This window comes from Propithecus coquereli, unplaced genomic scaffold, assembly GCF_000956105.1.
Source record: "Propithecus coquereli isolate 6110/MARCELLA unplaced genomic scaffold, Pcoq_1.0 Scaffold137, whole genome shotgun sequence".
In the NCBI taxonomy this organism is placed as follows: domain Eukaryota; kingdom Metazoa; phylum Chordata; class Mammalia; order Primates; family Indriidae; genus Propithecus; species Propithecus coquereli.
Genome location: NW_012137969.1, coordinates 3,588,830 through 3,609,433, shown reverse-complemented (window position 1 = coordinate 3,609,433; position 20,604 = coordinate 3,588,830). Strand labels below are relative to the sequence as shown.

General features: G+C 45.6%; 1 protein-coding gene across 1 annotated transcript in view; it reads right to left on the bottom strand.

The window, feature by feature from the left end:
- The window catches only part of RNF216 (ring finger protein 216), a 155,272-nt gene that overhangs the window by 23,814 nt on the left and 110,854 nt on the right, over nt 1-20,604 (bottom strand). Inside the window, exon 14 of the mRNA XM_012638905.1 lies at nt 5,140-5,237. Coding sequence (XP_012494359.1) covers nt 5,140-5,237 — 98 coding nt within the window. The remainder of the gene's footprint in view (nt 1-5,139; nt 5,238-20,604) is intronic.

Here is a 20,604-nt window from a genome sequence, read left to right as displayed (position 1 = left end):
TTAGTTGTCCAGATCATTTCTTTCTATTTTTTAGTAGAGACGGGGTCTTGCTCTTGCTCAGGCTGGTCTCGAACTCCTGACCTTGAGCGATCCACCGGCCTCGGCCTCCCAGAGTGCTAGGATTATAGGCGTGAGCCACCACGCCTGGCCTTGATTCTTTCTTCCGCCTGCTCAAATCTGCTACTGCAATCTTCTCGTGTATTTTTTTCATTTCAGCCATTGTAATTTTGGGGTACAGTATTCCTATTGGTTTCTTTTGAAAATTTCTCTTTACTGATATTCTCCACTAGTTCATATACTATGTTCCTGGTTTCCTTTAGTTCTTTGTCCATGGTTTCCCTGGGCTTTTTGAGCATATTTAAGACAGCTGATTTAAAGCATTTGTCTAGTATGCCCAATAAGTCCTCAGAGATGGTTTCTGTCAATTGCTTGTTTCCCTCAGAATGGGCCATACTTTCGTATTTCTTTGTATGTTTTGTAAATTATTGTTGAAAACTGGATATTTTAAGTATTATAATGTGGAAAATCTGGAAATTGGATTACTTCTTACATGGTATGCAATTGTTTGTTTTGTGACTTTTCTAAGCTATTTTTGTAAAAATTGTATTCTTTGTCATGTGTGGTCACTGAAGTCCCTATTCTATTAGCTTAATGGCCAGTGCTAGAAGAAAAAAAAATAAAAGAACAAATCCCCCTGTCCTGATCTTTGCAGGATGGCTCTGAGCAGGGGCACTCAGTCAACTCACCCAGGTCATTTCTAACTTTCTCAAGGCTGGAACAGACTCCCAAGTAGATTTCACTGAAAGCATTTAAAGTCAACTGGCTTCATTTCCCTCCACTACGTCTCTCCCTTTCCTGATTCTCTGGGTTAGTGAGGGCAGTTTAGTTGCCCAAGCTAGAAACCTGAGAATCTTTCTGGACTCCTTCTACTCCTACCTTTCATATCAAGCAGCCACCAAGACCTGCCTATTTTACATCTTAAATATTTCTTAAGGCCAGGCGAGGTGGCTCATGCCTGTAATCCTAGCACGCTGGGAGGCTGAGGCAGGAGGATTGCTTGAGCTCAGGAATTTGAGACTAAGCCTGAGGAAAAGTGAGACCCCGTCTCACCAAAAAGAAAGGAAAAAAAAACCAAAAAACAAACAAACAAAACCCCCAGCCAGGCCCTGCGGCTCACTCCTGTAGTCCTAGATACCTGGGAGGCTGAGGCAGAAGGATTGCTCAGAGCCCAGGAGTTGGAGGTTGCTTGCAGTGAGCTACAATGGCATCACTGCACTCTACCCAGGGCAGCAGAGTGAGACTCTGTTTCAGAAAACAAAAAACTAAAAACAAACAAACAAACAAACAAGGCAACTGAACACCGCCTTCCTCACAACTCCCCATCCCTTCATAAAAAAATATACATATATATATTTCTTAAATCCATCCCCTCCTCTCCATCCACAATACCACAACCCTAGTTTGGAGCCCTGTAACAGAGTGGCTCAGGCTGCCATCGTGGCTGCTCTCCCTAATCCAAGTCTTGCTTTCCTTAAAGCTACTTGCCATGAATCCATCAAAACCATGTAGGCCATGTCATTCATTTGCTTAGAAGTGTTTGACAGTAGGCCAAGCAGACACTGTGGCTCTGGATGTGATGCAATGTGACATGCACAGCACTACCTGTGAAACAGTCTCACCAAAATAATTTGGATGTGAACCTAATCAAGTCTTTAGATCTAAATTTCAGTTTATAGGAAATACATGAGATAGAAGAACAAATTAATGATAGTAACAGAAAGCAGTCAACTCCAGAAGATATTCTGCAGGTCAAGTGTCCTCGTTTTTTCGGTAAGTCAGTGGCATAACAAAAAGTGTGTTAGGGGAGAGAGAATATCCTCATGAAAAGAGACTTAAGAGAAATAATTATCAAATGCAACCAGTGAACCTTGTTTGCATCCTGACCCGAACAAACTAGCTGGAGTACACATGTAAAGCTAATTTGAGACAACTGGAAGAACTATGAAATTGGTATGATATTATCAAAGACTGTCAATTTTGTTAACAGTGATAATGGTGTTATGTAAGGAAAAAAGTATTTTTGAGTGAAATGACATGCTGTCAAGGGATTTGGGGCTGCTTGAGACACTATAGCAGTTTAAAAATAAAAAAGAATGAAAGATAGGATACATGAAGCAAGTGTGGTAAAATGTTTATAAATAGTCAAGGGTTTACTATACTATTATGTCTATTGTGAATGCTTGAAAATTTTCATGAGAAAAAGTAAAACAAAAAAGCTGTCATGGCCTTTACCATTGACGGGTGAAGGTTTCTTAATACTTCATTCAAGATGCCAAAATTGAGCTTCATCTCATGGCAATTATGCCTACAATTCCCTGTGTGTACCCTGAAACTTGGCAGGATTCTTCGGCTCTCTGGTTATACGAAATGGAAAGGCAAGCAAAAGTCCTCGGAGCAACTCCCAATCCAAAAAAAAAAAAAAAACCAGATTCTTGTGGGCATCTGTGAGATTGGCACCACCATCCAAGACTTCAAAATACAGAGGTGCTCACTCTCCACACATCATCTTTTCACTTCTCCGTTTGGCATGCTGGAAGATTGAGTCTTGGAGAACAGTACCGTAAACCTAATCAGGTGTCGTTCCACATGTCATTTCTTACCAGAGCAAATAAACATAGCCTCTGGCTACTGGAATGCAGCTATTGATCTGGAAAATGCTTTTATTCTCTGTCCAATAAGCAGAGAACACCAGCAGTTGGTCAGGACCTCAACCATCTGTCATCCAACAGGACAACAAGCTGGTCTACTATTTGAATGACAAGCACATAGAACCTAGTGAACAGGAAGTAGCAGGTACTTTAAATGCACTAATATGCTATATGAGTGCCTAGAAAATACAGGAAAGTGACATCCTGGTAGTCTGGAGGTCAGGGGTATTAGGATATCCTTTCCAAAGTTAGGCTCATGTTGCTGTGTCTTGCATCCCCTACCACTAAAGCAGCAGCTCAAAATTTGGGAGGCTTTTTTTTGATTGTACAATCAACATGTATCACATTTGGATGGTCTGCTTGGATCCATTTACTGCTGATCTAAAAGGCTGCTAGGTTTAACAGGACCAAGTGTCTATGGCTGACCAAGATGTTGAGTGGAGCCAACTGACAGGAGAATCAGAATGGAAGCCGCGCTTTGAAAAGTAACCAACAATTCTCCCTCTAAGAAACATCTTATGGCCTGCTACTGAGTCCTGGAGCAGTACAAATGCCTGACCATGGGGCTGCATTCCTTACTGGAGGCCCTAGGAGAGAATCTTGTCTGCTGCTCATCTGGGTTGTTGGCAGAATTCAGTTCCTTGAGTTTGTAGGACAAGGTCCCTATTTTCTTGGTGGCCATCAGCTGAAGGTTGTTCCAAGCTTCCAGAGGCTGCCTCGTTCCCTGGCACATGGCCCCCTTCCTCCATATTCAAAGTCAGCAATGGGAGGTCATGTCCTTCTCACACCTGTCTGACTCTTTGTCCATCCATCACTGCATCTCTATTTGACCATAGCTGGGAAAGATTCTGCTTTTAAGGACTCATGTGATTAGGCTGGGTCTTCTCTGAAAAGATATCTGGATAACCTTCCCACCTCAAGGTTCTTAACCTTAATGACATCTGGAAAGTCCCTTCTGTCACATAAAGTAACGTACTCACAGGTCTTGGGGATTAGGATGTGGACATCTTTGGGAGCCATTATTCTGCCTACCAAAGTTGTGGTATAGAGCACAGCCAGGAAGCCATGTGCCTGGGTTCAAGTCCCTGCTATGCCACTTACTACCTGTGTGATCACAGGCAAGTTATTTGGGCCTCAGTGGCCTTATTTGTTTTTTTTTTTTTTTTTTTTGAGACGGAGTCTCACTCTCTTGCCTGGGGCGAGTGCCGTGGCATCAGCATAGCTCACAGCAACCTCAAACTCCTGGACTCAAGTGATCCTCCTGTCTCAGCCTCCCGAGTAGCTGGGACTACAGGCATGTGCCACCATGCCCGGCTAATTTTTTCTACATATATTTTTAGCTGTCCAATTAATTTCTTTCCATTTTTTGGTAGAGACGGGGTCTCGCTCTTGCTCAGGCTGGCTCAGTGGCCTTATTTGTAAAACAGGATAATAGTACCTTGCTGTGCTGAAGACTTGGAGACTGCTAACTGTCCCGAATCGCCATTCCCCATTTCATTTTCTGAGCAACAAAACCCCTTCCTTACCCTCCACATGTAAGGTATAAACTCACCCAGCTACAGGCTATATCTATCTATCTATCTATATATATATGTATATATGAGACACCTGCCTTGAAGCCAGGTTGTGCCCACATGACTCAGTCTAGACCAATGGGGTGTGAGTAGAAGTGATACATATATACAATTTCTGCATTATTTACAACTTGGAGAAAAGCTGCCTACCTGGCAACTTGTCTCTTTTTCATTTCCTATAGGTTGGAGTATAAATATGGCCACAACCCAGTTATAATCATGCAGATTGAGACCACCACCCTCACAGTGGTGGAGTCACACCAGGGAACCTGGATGTCTGAATGACCTCAGGGGACAGACCTGACCCATCAGCCGCCTGGCAAAGCTGGACTGTTATATGAGAACGAAATTGACTTCTGTCTACTTGAGTCACTGCATTTTAATAAGTTAATGTTTGTAAAGTGTTCAGCCACAGAGGGAGTATTATACAAGTAATGGTTATTATTATGACAGATGTATCATTTTGCATTCTGGACACTGCCAATTCTACTTAATGTCTCAGGCCACCAGTATCCTATAACACAGACATAAGCAACATTAGTTCAGTCTCAGCTAATTAAGATGTATTACTTGCTTATTTATTTAGACAATAAGGAGAAAGGGGACAATCATTTATTGAATTCATATGTGCCAGGCATTTCATATGTTATGTTTGTCTCTGAAATAGCTCCATGAAGCTGCAGAGATGAGGAGACAGAGGCTCAGAGGTTGGGTCAATTCCCCAAGATCGCTCTAGACTGGGGTGGCTTGGGCGCATTCTTCCCACAATATACTCTGGGCCGCCCCCCCCCCCCAAAAGCAGGTTAACGGAGGAATGGAGAATTAGTCCATAAGCCCCTTGGAATCATGTTACTCACATAGAGGTGCGGTACTTGATGTCATCTTTTTCAGCCAGCTCCTCACAGGTGAGGCCATTGTGTTCTTTCCAGAGTCCCTGACACTTCCTACAGGTTTCCTGGGGATAAAGACCAGACACAAAGATACCTCCTTGTGAGTAGATACCATAAAAGTTCCTGTTCAACAAAAGGGCTTTACTTGACTTGAATTTTCTCAGAGGATCTCTCTCCTGTTCAGCAGGGATATTTCTAAAGATATCTTTCAATAGAAGAGGTAGGAATTGTTAGAAGAAAGCACAAGGAAAATTTTCTCTCCTTTGATCAAGAGAAAGTGTTGCTCCTATCACCCAGTTTGTATAAGGCTTTCTAAAATGCCACAGGACACCTGAAAAAAACCACAGGAGGCAGATCTTGGGTTTTTAAAAATAAAACACCATGAGCTGCTTGAGGGTAGGGTCTGTCTGGATCTTAGTAACGTCTGCAGTCCTGACGCTCAGTACTCTGGCATGCAGGAGATACTGCTACTGAACTGAAGAATGGCCTAGATTAGGCTCACCAGAGGTCCCTCGGGAGACTTATGCGAGCTATCAATCACTCATAACACGGATGTCACCCTTTATAGTTTAACTTCATTTTCAAACAAGAATTTAAAAAAATCACCATCTTTTATTCTAAGATCCTTCATAGTTTATAAGATACTTTCATATGTGCCAGAAACTATCCCACATCAGTAATAATAATTTAAAGAAACATTAATCCAATGGTCACAGACATAAATGGTATTACAATGCTAGTAAGTACAATGGAGGAAAGGGTGTTGTCAGCTTTGACTGGGGGCCTGACCTAGATTGGGGAGACAGTGAAGGCTTGAGGAAGTGAAGCCTGAGATCTGAAAGATGAGTTAACAATAACTGGATGGGGTAGCAAAGAGATCAGCACTCCAGACAGAGGAACAACAAGAGAAGACTCTGGCAGACAAGGCCGAGAGAGTTTGGTTCCTGCAGTTGGATTGCAGACAGTGAAAACACACCTGGTGAGGCCTGCAGGCTGCACTGTGCAGGGCCCAGGAGGGCGTGATTTCAGTTTGCTCTTTATTCTAACTAAGAACACTAGGAAGCCACCAAAGGTGTCAAGCATGGAAGTAACATGGTCAGGTTTAGGATTTTAAAAGATCATTCTGGGTGGGAAAATATTAACAGATTGGAGGGAGGAAAGAGCAGAAATGCAAAAGATAGTTAAGAGCTAATAAAGTCATCAGGAGAGGGGCTAAGGAGGCCCAGACAAGGGCAGTGGTGAGGACGTGAAGAAAAGTTGGCTGATTTGGGAGAAATGGAGGAAGTCAGACTGGCAGGCTTGGTGGGGCTCAGCTTTGGGAGTGGGGAGGGGTCGGGGTGATGACCCGGGTTCTGGTTTGTGCAATCAGAGACAACAGTGACAATGGTGAGATGAGTGTTGGGTGGTGGGAGGCAGGCATGAAGATCCTGAGCTGACCTGGGCAGTGCTGACACAGAGGGCCTGGGGACACTCACTGGAGAGGTGAGGTAGAGAGTTGGGGGTAAACGTTTAGCACTTAAGAGGGTCAGGCGAGAGGCTACTCCAAATGTACTAGATCATATCTTCACATTAATTCTAGAAACATCTCCTACAGCTGTACTCCCCACTAGTTACTGAACTTTCTTTAATATGTGCTAACATGACTCTAACAGGGCACAGAATGGTACATATAATATAGATGCCACCATTTCTGTATTAAAATAGGTGGTAGTGGAGGCAGAATACAGCGATATGTAAAATCAACCTGAAAGTATATACACGAAATTGGTAACACAAATAGCCCTGGTGTCTTAAAGGCAGAGGTAGGACTTTTTCACTGTAGGTCTTTTCTACCTTTGGAATTTTTTTTTTTTTTGAGACAGAGTCTCACTGTGTTGCCCTGGCTAGAGTGAGTGCTGTGGCGTTAGTCTAGCTCACAGCAACCTCAAACTCCTGGGCTCAAGCGATCCTCCTGCCTCAGCCTCCCGAGTAGCTGGGACTACAGGCATGCGCCACCATGCCCGGCTAATTTTTTCTATATATATTTTTAGTTGTCCGATTAATTTCTTTCTACTTTTAGTAGAGATGGGGTCTCGCTCTTGCTCAGGCTGGTTTCGAACTCCTGAGCTCAAACAATCCGCCCGCCTTGGCCTCCCAGAGTGCTAGGATTACAGGCGTGAGCCACCGCGCCCTGCCCTACCTTTGGAATTTTATGCTATATATATGTACTATCTAATTTTAAAAAATTTAAAAAGAGAGAGAAATGAAATGGACTGTTTAGGGAGCTGAGAACCTGAACAACCCTTTGGTAGGATGTTGTGAAAAGTCTCCAATGAATGGGATGGGGTGGGGGAGAAACGAGCTGATGAAAATACAATATTTAAAGGCATGGCTTCTGAGGGGTATGATATGTCTAGGTCTCTACCTACATCTCGTTCAGTAAACAGAGGCTAAATCAGTAGTGCACTTAATTATTACCACCAAAATGTATAGCAGCACAAACCTGTTTTCATAAGACCTTGCGCTTGACTATTCCAGGAAACTGAGGATAAACAACAGCTGGAGAATAGATAAGTTGGTATTTGGATCCTAACCTTGAAAACAATGCCAACCTAGCCACCCTCCAGGAGTAACAGCTTGAAAACAAAACACAGCATTTAGACAGTGCTTTTCAGCATTCCTGGTGATTCAGTTATTAATTCACAGACCTTCCTCGTAAGGGAAGAAATCTCATTTTTGAGGTGAGGCACGGGCCCATGAGAGCAAAATGACCCAGCCATTCTGGAGTCCGTTGTGTGTGAGGGGTCACCGTGGAGCCTTCTGCTCCTCTTGACACCACAGTGGGTCTGCTGTAGGTCACCATGTGGGTTTTCAGCCAGGGCACTCCTCAATGAAGGGCCCAGGGGTCCCAGAGAACAAACCTGAAACATCTTTTGAGAGACTATGCAGCTAGATACTGAAACCCACAACTGAAATAAGGCATGTGCAGGCCAGGTAAGCTCGACATTTGGAGCACTCTCTGTGTTATTTCTTTAAAATCTACCCTCTTTTCTAAATACAATATGTATTTTACTAAATTGTAATTCTCTCCTCTCAGGCACAGCTAGGCTTTATTCCTAAATTCAACTAGTGCTTAAACAATATAAAACAGAAGAAATGCTCTTGAATGTTTCTTTAACATGAAGATAACCATGTTCTTCAAATTGAGGTTAATAAGAAAGTCCCAAAGGACCATTCTGGAAGGCAGAGCACACTTTGACAAGTAACTTCAGAACACAATGGGCAGCATATCCTGGCTACCAAATCTAACTGGAGACCAGAGACCATGCTTTCCATCACCTTGTGTGTTTTCAGACCAGGAGGAAAACAGCAGAATTCATTATCATCCCAAATACGACAACAAAGCCAACTGCTCCCTTCTCAGTGAGGACGTGGCACGCATACTGGGGGACTCACTAAGGAGCAGCAGCCAGTCTATGCTCTTCATGACACCAGTGAGACTGTTGGTTAAGTTTTACGACGTCCTTTCGTTCTCGGAATTCATGAGGGTGTTCTGATTGTTCATTAGGTCTTCACTTTGTAATATAAAGAAAACTCTCTAGTCTCCCTTTATCCATTCTTTGCTGCCTAAATAATGTTTCATGGACAAAGCAGAAGATAAAATTCAACTACAGATGACTATCGAGAAGCTGAAATTTCTTCATATAAACATAGCTTCCTCAAAAACCAGCAGACAAATGTGTCTGGCTATCACCTCACCCAGGCCCAGCAGATTACGCTGATCTCGAGGCCCCTGGGTTGGCTGGCAAAGAACCCAAGAGAAGATCTGCAGCCACGGTCCAAGCCACCAGATTCTGCTTTCGCTTCCTCCCCAACCCTGCAAGCCCACCCGGAAGCTCCTCGGTCCCTGCACACTCTAGATTTCACATGTTGATTTCCAGCCTTGTCTCAGAAGCAGAACATACCAGAAACTGCTCCCCTATTTTTGAATTGCTCCTCCAGTGAAACCTAAACTCACTCTCGAGGAGAGAAGTTGCTGACTTTGCTATGGGGCATAAGGCTGTGGCCAATCCAAATCTAACCTCGGAAATTCCAGCTCTCTGCTTTGTCACTTTGAAAAACAGTGAGACTATAGATCCCCAGAGCTCGAGGTAAAAGATGAGGCCTGGGCAGCTGACTGTTCATGGACGCTCAGACAGAGACCACAGGGTTGTGGCTTCCAGGCCACTCGTGTCTTCCTTGTAAAGTCATGCGTCCTCCCAATCCCAGGCCCAAATGACATACGCATGCCAGCCAAAGGTCCAGAAAGACATCAGTTTTAAGAAGGGGAAGGCGAGGTGCTGTGGCTCAAGCCTGTAATCCTAGCACACTGGGAGGCCGAGGTGGGAGGGTCACTTGAGCTCAGGAGTTCGAGACCAGCCTGAGCAAGAGCAAGATCCTATCTCTACAAAAAATAGAAAAATTAGCTGTGCGTGGTGGTGCACACCTGTAGTCCCAGTTACTTGGGAGGCTGAGGCAGGAGGATTGCTTGAGCCCAGGAGTTTGAGGTTGCTGTGAGCTATGACGACGCCACTGCACTCTAGCCTGGACAACAGAGAGTTGCTAGGTACTGAAAACATATACATCTTCACAAAGGGTGCTTTGTATACACACCTCATTCAGTCTTCACGGCAACTCTAAGAGAAAATAAAGGACCATTTTCCCTGTTTTTTTTAAAGTAAATGAGAAAAGGAAGGCTCAGAGAGTCAAGTCAAATTAACTTGGTCAAAGCCATGGAGCTATGGACACGAGTCTGCCTCATTCCAAATCCATTTGCTCTTTCTATTCTATTCCCACTGCATGCCGGCATGCTATGTGCTAGCAAGAACAGGGCACTGTTTCCTGGAAAACCCAAGGGCACGATGGTGTGAGACAAACCCTGAGGTAACAATGGCATCTTGTATAAGAAGACCACAGACGAACAACCAGCCAGGTGGCGTGTGGGTGTCAGGGTGGCCAATGCAAGGATGCCCAGCTGCGGCCGTGCAGGATGCTTGCTTTCCTGTGCTGCATGCAGAGCTGGGAAGGACCCTGTAAGAGGCAGGATGGAGTGGGATTAGACCAAGGACGCCCTTTCCTGCTGAAGATGACAGGAACCTGCTAAGATCACAGAGTGACCTTAGACTGGACACATGCGAGGAAGTAGCTGTTCCTGCCACCTCCAGCCAGTTGCATGTCTGGCGGCATAGCAGAAGGAAGCCTATTTTTAGATTTCCATTACATGTATAAACAGAAATAGGCTCAATGTACGTGTTCCACACCAGAGCCAAATATCATTTACTTTGTCACTCTACTAGCCTCTGAACCCTTACTTGTAAATACATGCCACTTATCTCCTCAAAGGTGGCCAAGACTATAATACAGTAAGATTTGCTAATGACATAGCTTGAGATTATCACCATCACCAAAACTGCTCTGGGTCAGTTATGTTTGGAGTGAGGCAGGTAATGGAGACACTTTCTGCATTGAAAGGAATGAAAACATTCTCTTTTCTGCCCCCTGTCCTGCCAAGGCTACTGAAAGCCTTCAATGGCTCACCAAGCTCTGCTCTCAGTGGAGGGATCAGAGCATAAAATGAAGTCCCTGCCCTCTTGGAGCCCACCCACAGATATCTGCATGCTCTGAGGAGGCAATGAGTGTCCGGAGGGAATAAAACCAGGTAAGGGGTGGGGAATGTGGGCAGGGAGGGGTGCCATTTGACACGGGTTTGCCAAGGAAGGTCTTGTGAAGAGTTGGCTGAAGGTATCTGGTAAAGGAGCATTCCAGGCAGGGGGAACGCAAGCAGGATAGCGGAGTGAGCCAGGACAGGAGAAAGAGAGCTCAGAAAATCAGCTCGCCATGGGCTTTGCAGTTGGGCCCGAGCCAGTGCCTAGGGCCAACACGGATGCCTCTTGCCAGCACTCACAACCCCCTGTATCCTCAAATGTGCAACACTCTGCCTAGACTGTCCTTTCTCCTTCTGGCAACACCTACTCACCATTCTCCTCTCAAATACCAGGGGCTATGGGATAACCAAAAGACCTGGGCAAAAGTTGGCACTCTTTCCTTGGGCTCCTAAAGCATCTGGCTTACACTGGATTACTGCACATTTAATGGTGTCTTGTGATTATCTGATTGCATCACATCTCTCCCAGAAGCCAAGCTCTCCTTGTGGCAAATAGTATGCCCTGCTCATCACTACAGACAGGCTTGGCATGGAGGGTTCAATTCATCAATTCAAAAAAAATGTATCATTGAATGCCTACTTTATGCCACATGGGGATGAACTGGTGAATAGGCCGGCAGCATTCCTGGCCTCCAGAAGCTTATAATCACCATACTATGTCTCAGTTATCTTTGGATTTCTAGTGCCTAGTACTAGGTTTGACCCACACAAGGTGCCAAATATCTGAACAATCACAGAGATGAAGGCTGGCAGGATGAAGCACGTCCTCTCCATGCCAAGACTTATAAATATAGCCCTACCTTACTCCTGGGACTTTTACAATTTACATGGTGGGGAGGAAGTATACGGAACCTTTTAGTACACCTACCTCCTCCCCCAAAGAACATTCTTTCCTCCCTATCGGCCTTGAGGATATGGGTTATGTGTATCACTGTGGTTTTCTCTGCTCCCCAAGACCTTTTCCCGATCTGATGAGTTTAAATGCAAACAGCAGTGATTACTCAGTGGTCAATAACCAAATGCTTGCAGATGGTACAAGAAAGTACTACATATATTTCAATTAAGATGTTCTTTGTTGATTTTCTCCTATAGTTTCAAGATGTGGAAATTGACCTCTTCATTCATGATGAAAGGAGCTTCACAAATGGTAGCCCCTGCAAATGTGTGTTCGAGAGAACCTCTAGTTTTAGAGGGGCTGGGATGGAAAACTGGCATAGGCCGTCTGGCTGGGCCACAGCCTGTCTCTCCCCAGCACCTCCCAGGAGCTGTGGAAGGCAGCTATTGTCGAGGACAGGTTGCAGGTTTCCCTACCAGCCCCCATTCTCCTCTGCATGCCTAGGAACAAGACAGTCCAGCTTGCCTGGGTCCAGTTCTTAAAGTACAGAAAAATTCTAACAAGAATTGTTTTAATGGTATTTTATCATCATCTGATTATGTCACATCTCTCCAAGAAGCCAATCTCTCCATGCAGGAGATTTCTCTTTCCCTCAAAGTACAGTAAATCATCTTTTAGAGGAAGGAGAACTTTTACACTTCTACATGCAGAAATTCAAATTTGGGCACGGCCAGGCAAAAGCTCTGGGAAACATTACAAAGACCACCTACACCCCCTAGTCGTGAGGAAAGGGCTTGTTTGGGTAAGTTTTCATTACTGTTCTTAAATATTTTAAAATTTTCATACACATATACACTAAATACATTATAAAAAATGTGTGCATATATACCTTACCTACCATTTCTATGTACAGAAGCAGGCTTTGAAGAAAGAAATCTCTTAGTCTTACTCCTGCAGATAAGAAAGAAGCCAAGCACTTCTTTCCTGCAGAGCCACCAGGATTAGGTGACAAGTTAGAATAGGTGGACTTTCACATTTGGTTTCTGTGCCAATGCTGCCCCCTAGGGATAGAAAGTTATAAAGGCACCGAGACGTCAGCTTAACCCTGCTCTAGCAGAGGGCCATGCTGAGAAATACTAGCTGGAAAAGCAAGGTACATCATGACCACAGCTGCCTACTTTTTACTATACTATGGGGACGAGGACTTCTAAGTGGGAGGTAAAGGCTTTCTGGAACAAATCAAAGTTCAGTTTTACCTTTATCAGCATAACTATAAACAAAAATACCAATTCCTTTGTAGTTACTTAGATACTGACAACTGTTTCTCTGGAATGCCCGTTGAACAGAATCACTGGGACTATATCAGCAACACCTAGGACAATGCTAGGATGTGGACATTTATGTAAAAATTCCAAGGCAAATATGTGCGTTCCTACTAAGGACTCTTGAGTCCTGCTCTGGGCACTGGGGAATAAAGTGAACAAAACCAAGCCCCTCCTTCCTAGAAAGTTACACTGAGGTTGGGGGCATGGTGTGTTACATAAGTAAAATACATAGTAAGACATGATTACAAGTGCCTAGGAGAAAACACAGGCATCAAGAGTGTCTGTGCTGGGGTGGAAAGGGGGAAATAGCTCACAGTGGGTGGTCTGGGAAGGCCTCTCTGAGGTGTATGTAAGTGAAGAGGTAAAAGAGGTGAGGAGTGTTCTCTGGGGGAGAGAGTCCCAGGCAAGGAGAACAGGGAAGAGTGAGGTGAGCAGGGCAGGAGCAGGGGGCAGGGTGTACAGTCTGCCTGGTACCTGGGAGATATGATAAGGACTTTGGCTTGTACCCAGTGTAAACAGATGTTTAAGAAGAATCTCTACAATGGCTTTGCATGAGGTAATTCCCAAAGAACACCTGTCTGCTAACATCCCTTCCAAGAGAAGCTCTCAAGCCTGAGCCCCGCCTCTGACAGGCTGGGCCTCTCCTGGGTCCATGCACAGGTGGTTCCTTCTCCCAACCTTGAAAGGGCAGGAGGGCAGAGGCTGTCTAAGCTCCATCCCAAGGGTTTGCTCATTCTGGATGCTCCATACAACAATACAGGTGTGTGGAACTGAAGTTAACTATAGCCATGATTTCATTTTTTCAGAGACAGGGTCTGCTATGCTGCCCAGGCTGGATTTGAATTCCAGGGCTCAAGTGATCCTCCCACTTTAGCCTTCCCAGTAGCTGGGACTATAGGCACATGCCACTGTACCTGGCTACAACCATGATTTTATAAACTATGAACTCCGTGCACCCTTTGATAGCTCAGCTGGTAGAGTGGAAGACTGCAGACTGGACAAAATAAACCATGAACTGCAACTCTTTGGTGGGTTCTAAAATCATCTTAGTAGACTATGACCAGTGGTTTTTTTTTTCCCCAAAGCTAGAACAGAAAAGAAAATACTAGAGTGCATCCCACATGTCAAATATTTGTTTTGTAAAACTACTGTTTCCATTAGAAATACATACATACATTTAGGCCGGGCGTGGTAGCTGATACCTGTAATCCTAGCACTCTGGGACGCCAAGGTGGGAGGATTGCTTGAGGTTAGGAGTTTGAGATCAGCCTGAGCAAGAGCAAGACGCCATCTCTACTAAAAATAGAAAAAATTAGCCGGGCATGGTGGCCCACGCCTGTAGTGCCAGCTACTCAGGAGGCTGAGGCAGGAGGATTCCTTGAGCCCAGGAGTTTGAGGTTGCAGTGAGCTAGGCTGACATCATGGCATCTCTAGCCAGGGTAACAGAGCAAGACTCTGTCTCAGAAACAAACAAAAAAATACATGTATTTATATGTTTGGATTGGGTTTACGGTAATTTATATTTATTACTATAGGTCACAGGCAAAAAAGTTCAAAAACCATTAAGATTCATTCATCCATTCAAAATCAAAAAGTTTCTTTAAAAAATTATCAGAAAGCTCTTTCTCACAAGAGCAACTCCCAGGGATCACTGCTAGAAACTGAAAAATGGCCCCATCTCGGTTCCCCCAGAGGTGATGCTGTTAGCGAGAACAGAGCATAAGCCTCAGGCAGAACAGCAGCCTTCCTGGCCCTGGAGCAAGGCATTAGCAAGTGGTGGGTCTATAACAGACCACTTCAAACTGCCAAAGATGAACACAGCTGTAACCTGGGCGGAAACACCCAGGCACATCTGTCTTTGCTCATGGCCCAGGTTACACGTGTGTTCACTGGGGCTTCTCTCAGACTCTTGGCCGGGCAGGAGCAGCCAGCAAAACCAGCTTTTTCCTGCTCCAACTCCACTGTCACCAAGACCTGGAAGAGAGGCTGCAGCTAGCAGGGATGAAGGCTGACACTCCTCCCCACGCAAAAGCTGACAACAGCCGGGCATAGAGCAGACTGCACCAGGTGTGTGGAAGGAGCCACTCAGGTCTGAGCACAGGGTAGGAAGGAGGAAGTCGAGACTTCACAGGTCATTTAGCAGAAGTGTTGGTTCCAGGGTACAAGTGCAGTTTCAGCTTTAGCAGGTAATTTCGCTTCAATATTTTAGCACATTCTGTAAAGCTGGCACGGTAGTTCATGTACCCAAGGACAGGAGGATGCAGAGCTGTCTGAACTTGGGGTTGACAATATGCCTTGACAGATGCCAGCTAGAACAGAATGTCTCCCTCTTCAGAGTAAACAGCAAAGGTGGGTTTTTAATCTTCCCCTACCCTGTTAGTGAAATGTGACATAAAAGGAAGCCTCTGTTGAGGACAGGAAATACGAACTGAGGATAAGAGTCCGAGAAGGGAGGAAAAAAGTGTGGACCTGACAAAAGTGGAATAATCAGAAACGCAGGTGGAGGTTCTCAGCTTGGAAGGCACAGAAACAGGCCAGGGATACCGGTCCCAATTCCAACACCATTCTCAGCAGCTGGGGCGTGTTACTATCCTTCCAATCTGAGTCCCCTCATTCTCCCAGCTCGCATGCTCTGGCAATTCCAATTGTGGTCTAAGTGTCTTTCCCACATTTTTGCTATGGGAATAGTAAAACACTCCTTGGTTAGCACGCTGCCTATCTAACGCCCCCAGACACCATCACTCTCACACTCCTGCTCACACTGCCACACAGCTATTCAGCCAGTTGAAATTTATTCTTCTCCCTCAGGAACATGAGCAGTTTAATAAGTGATTTTTAGTTCTGTGGGACATAATACTATAGAGAACGTCAGAGGATATTTCAACACAGGCAGGTGGCTACAGACTGCTCCCTCGGGGGAAAGTGGTCATGACCTGGCCCCTTGCTACACACAAGACGAGCAGCACTCCCTGGGTTTGGGCACCCCCTGGCCACAGGGCTCCACCACCCTTGGCACTGTTACTGTTACCGGGGGCACTGCACACGCTGGACTTCCAGGAGTTGGAGCTGCTGGGTGACGAGGGTGGGGTCTGGCAGGACCAGCTGTAGTCCGAGCCCTTCAGGTCTTTGATCACCCGCTCGCTGGCGGGTGGCAGCTTGTGGGGCTCCACGGTCAGCACGACCAGGTCGTCGATGATGTCCTGCAGGTGGGTGCTCTCTCCCAGCATGGTCAGCTCTCTGTTCACCACAGGCTGCAGGAAGGTGATGAAGGTGCAGAAGCGTCTCCGCTTCTTGATCTGCACCTGGCGCTCTGCCTGCTTCTCCATCTCCTCCAGCAGCAGGTACATGTTGTTGACGTCCTGCAGGGCGCTGTCCAGCTGGGTCTGCAGGTCTCCTTTCCCAAGTAGCTCTTTGCGCGCCTTCTTCTGCAGCTTCAGCGTTTCCGAGGACTTCTTCTTGATCTTGTGCCGGGCCCGCTTGTACTCTTTCGCGCAGTCCTTGTCCAGCTGGTTGGCCGACTTCTTCCAGTCCTCGATGCGCTCCTGCAGCGGGTTGATGAGGCTCTCCAGCAGTGCGTTGGTGAACTACTGCAGCTTGGTCTCAATGCTGCGGTGGCGCATGTGCGTGAGCGCTGAGCTGATGTCCTGAGTGGCCTTTTGGGTGCTGGTTGCCATGTCAGCCACTTTCTGGAAGGCATCCAAGGCGGCCACAGCAGCCAGCACAGTGGTCCTCAGCTGGGAATGCAGCTCTGTGGCCTTGGCGTTGAAGTCCTCCCAGATGGGGAGCTGCACCTGGGAGCTTGTCAGGAATGCAGACTACCCAGCTCCATGCCAGACCTACTAATCGGAACTGCATTTTGACAAGATCCCTAAGTGATTCTGACACACAGTAAAGTTTGAGAAGCCCTGACCTCTTTTTATCCAGGTCTTGATTTTGCTGATCCTTTGACTCCTCTATTCAAAAAAGAAAAGGTCAGGTCTTTAGAAGACCAATTTTTGCTACTGGCAATCATAGGGAAGCTGATGTATTCATTTTTTTCAATGTGGCTAAAAGGACTGGTGGAGTTTACTCAATGCTCATGGAACCATCACGCCATGACGTTTTAAGTGAAACATTATCAACAGAGTTAGCAGTAAGAGACCAAAAGGGTGCTGGTGAGCAAGGTGACAGGGCTGTTCAATGCTTGTCAATCAAGATCTAACTTTGTATCAAATCTGCCAAATACTGGTGTTGAAAATGAAGAGCGGACAGTGCATCTTAGAAAACACTCTCGTAAATAACACAGACACAGGAACTTCAGGATCCTGTGTATGTAAACTGCTTACAGTGAGCACACACTATGCCTGACCACAGTGACTGCTTCCCAATGGCATAGGACAACCCAGCCATGCAGGAGGCAGACTTCTCCAATGCCAGGCTGGGAAGCTGCCAAGGAGACATTCAGAACCAGAGGAGAGTGCTGCACCGATTGTCTGGTGAAGACAGATCGTCCCTTATTTTCTCTTTTTGCTTATTCTTGGATTTAAATTTTTGCTAAGTTACTCGAGCATAAAACAAACCTTAGGAGATTCCATTGTCTCACAGTGTTTATGAGGAAGAAATTTATCAATGGTATCCCCTCATCACTCTGACCCCAAAGAATGCTTAATCCCCACCCACACTGGTTCATTAGTTTCTTCATGTCCAACAACCTAAGGTGACCTTTGGAACCAAAAGTACAACTAAGGTGACGTAACTGGGTCTTGTAACATACATTGCACATGTGATTTCCCTCATCTTTTTCAAGCTGTATTTTCAGCTTTAATTCATAGTCCAAATTCTTAGTTCTAGAGATGGGGCCTACCCACCAGGGGGAACTGGTGTTGGCCATATAAGGGGTTGTCTGTAGCCTTCTTGGGGGTGACGTCCAGCCTAGGAAGGTAGGACCGAAGATGAGCCCAACAGGAACCACCATGCCCTCCTCCCCTAAAAGGCCTGGGGATTCCATGAACTACTTGGCCCCATGGAGAGCTGCTGGAGTGGCAGCCTGCTCTGGTATTTGTTAGTATCTTTGTTTTCATTCTTAATTTTTTCATTACAGCAACTGCTCAAAATAACACAGATGGTCAAAAGGATAAAACTTCACCAGAAGCAACATGCCTCTTGCCAGGATCCAAGCTGTGCTCTACTTGGGCTCAGCAGCGCTGCTCTACGTGCTGTATGATGGCTGGATAGCCTGAGAAACACTTAGGGACTCATCTGCTAAGACACTAATAGATTTGTCTTTGGCTCGACTGTAAGCCCGGTTATAATGGTTCCTGCTTTATATTGCTTTCCCAACTGATCACACATGCTAAAAAAGACACAACATTTGTGGCTGTTATTGGGTCCCCCTAAAATTCATATGCTGAAGCTCTGAACTCTAGCACCTTAGAAAGTGACTGTATTTGGAGACAGAGCCTTTAAAGAGGCGATTCAGCTAAAATGAGGCCAGGAGGGTGGACCCTAATACAATCAGATGTCCTTACAAGAAGAGGAAATTTGAACACGGAGAAACACTAGGGAGGTACACACAGAGAGAAGACCATGTGAGGACACAGCAGGAAGACAGCCATCTGCAAGCCAAGGAGAGAAGGCTCATAAGAGATCAACCCTGCTGACAACTTGATCTCAGACTTCCAGCCTCCAGAGCTGTGAGAACAGGAAATTCTGTTGTTTAAGCCCCCTGGCTGTGGTATTTTGCTATGGCAGCCCGAGCTAACACAGTGTCCTTCACTGATGATCAAGCAGTAGATGGTAGTGGATCTGGAGGAGCCCTGACCCCTTTGTGCACACAGGGAGTCCTCTGATCGTTATCATCCATTGGAGACACTAAGTCATGATTCTGGGGAACAGATGGAAAACAGGCTGTAAAGACTGGGAACAAGTCCCAGAAAACCAGAGTGCCACTGATCTATTTTCCATCCAAAAGAGCACATGGCTTCCTGGAAGAAGCTGCCTCTTATACACACACTTATTTTGGGGAAATGACAATCTTGTAGTTTTACCAGTTGCGTTGGTCTTTACTAATGTTTATATCAAATGATCCCACTCTATAAAAACACCAATTTGGAGAGTTACGTTTGTTAAACTTAATAAAAAGGAGCAAAGCAACCAGCCTTTAGAATAAAACCACACACATGATGTAGTGCTTGGAGTATGAAGATATAGTTTATTGATAAATTTCAACAGGAGCTGGACTCTCAATTGATTATCTGGGAATAAAGAGGTTTCCAGGGTTCACAAAACATGTTGAATAAAGTTTTTATCTATCTACCTACGTTCTCTTGCTGATATCCAACAAAATTATAATACCTAGGTGTGGCTGATTAAATCTATTTCAACACATACTTACCAAGCAAGCCAGACACTGTGTTAGGAAGTGGAAATAAAACCATGAATGGGACCCTGTCCCTGACTTTCTGAAGATTACAGTTTAGACCAAGAGCTGCAAACTCAAAATGCCCACATGGGAGGCAGATAACAAGCTTAGGAAATGTAACAGCCAAGTATGGTGATCAACAGTTTACCAGGCAGAAATGTGATGCAGTTTGACAGAGCTTTTGATTTATGAGATGCCAGAAATCAGGAATTTTATAACAAATCTGATTTTATGTATAGGTAGCTAACTAAAAGGTTGTTTATAATGTTGGTGAGGATCAAGCAAACCTGGCTATGAGCTGTGTATGTGTGCATTAGGGTGACCAGTTTACAACTTCTGGGCCTGCACATTACAGATCAGGTTTAAGACTAGGCACAGCTGGCATTGAGGAAGCAATCTGCACCCTGGGCTCTGAGATGTGTTTGCACATTCATCCAGGGAGCTACCACCCTCCACGCTGGTTCCCTGTCATCCTCACCTTCCACTGTCCTGGAACAAGTATCTTATGCAGTGTTCCTGTGCCATTAAGAGAATGCTCCATCCCTGCCTCCCTGCCCTCAGACTCTCCCAAAAAGGTATGGACAAGATTTCCCGGCTACTATTGCTTAGAAAAGGCCTTTCTGAAGAGGGCTATCCTCTCACAAACCAGATTTCCACAGGGAGCAGTAGTGTCCACTCCTCATGACACATGCACTTGTTCATTTGAACAAATGTGTGTGCCAGGTCCTGGGCAGGCAGTTAGCAGAGGTGGTTTCTGCTCAGGGACCGGCCAGTGCAGTGCGAAGACAAGGAAGAAGTCAGGCCCCACAGTCCTCTGGGTGCTCAAGGCAGGGGTGGGGTGAAATCAGGGAAGGCTGCATGCAGAACAGTGCTGGCTGAGTCTTGAAGGGTGAGGAAAGTCACCCAGGAGAGGGTGGAGGTGTAACAAGCAGGGCATGGAGAAGTGAGAAAGCCCGGCTAGTGCACAAGTGCAGGTCATGTGCAGCTGGAACAAGCTGAGGGGAGGAGGAAGATGTGAAGTAGAGGAGCCTGCTGAGGCTGACTGCAGCTGGGCCAGATGTACACGGCATCCTACAGAGTGCCCTGAGAGCAAAGGCAAGCTGCTATAGGGTCCGAAACAGGAGATCATCCAGTCCAGTTTGTCCTTTAGGAAGATCACGTCAGTGCCAGTATGCAGCACGGGACAGGA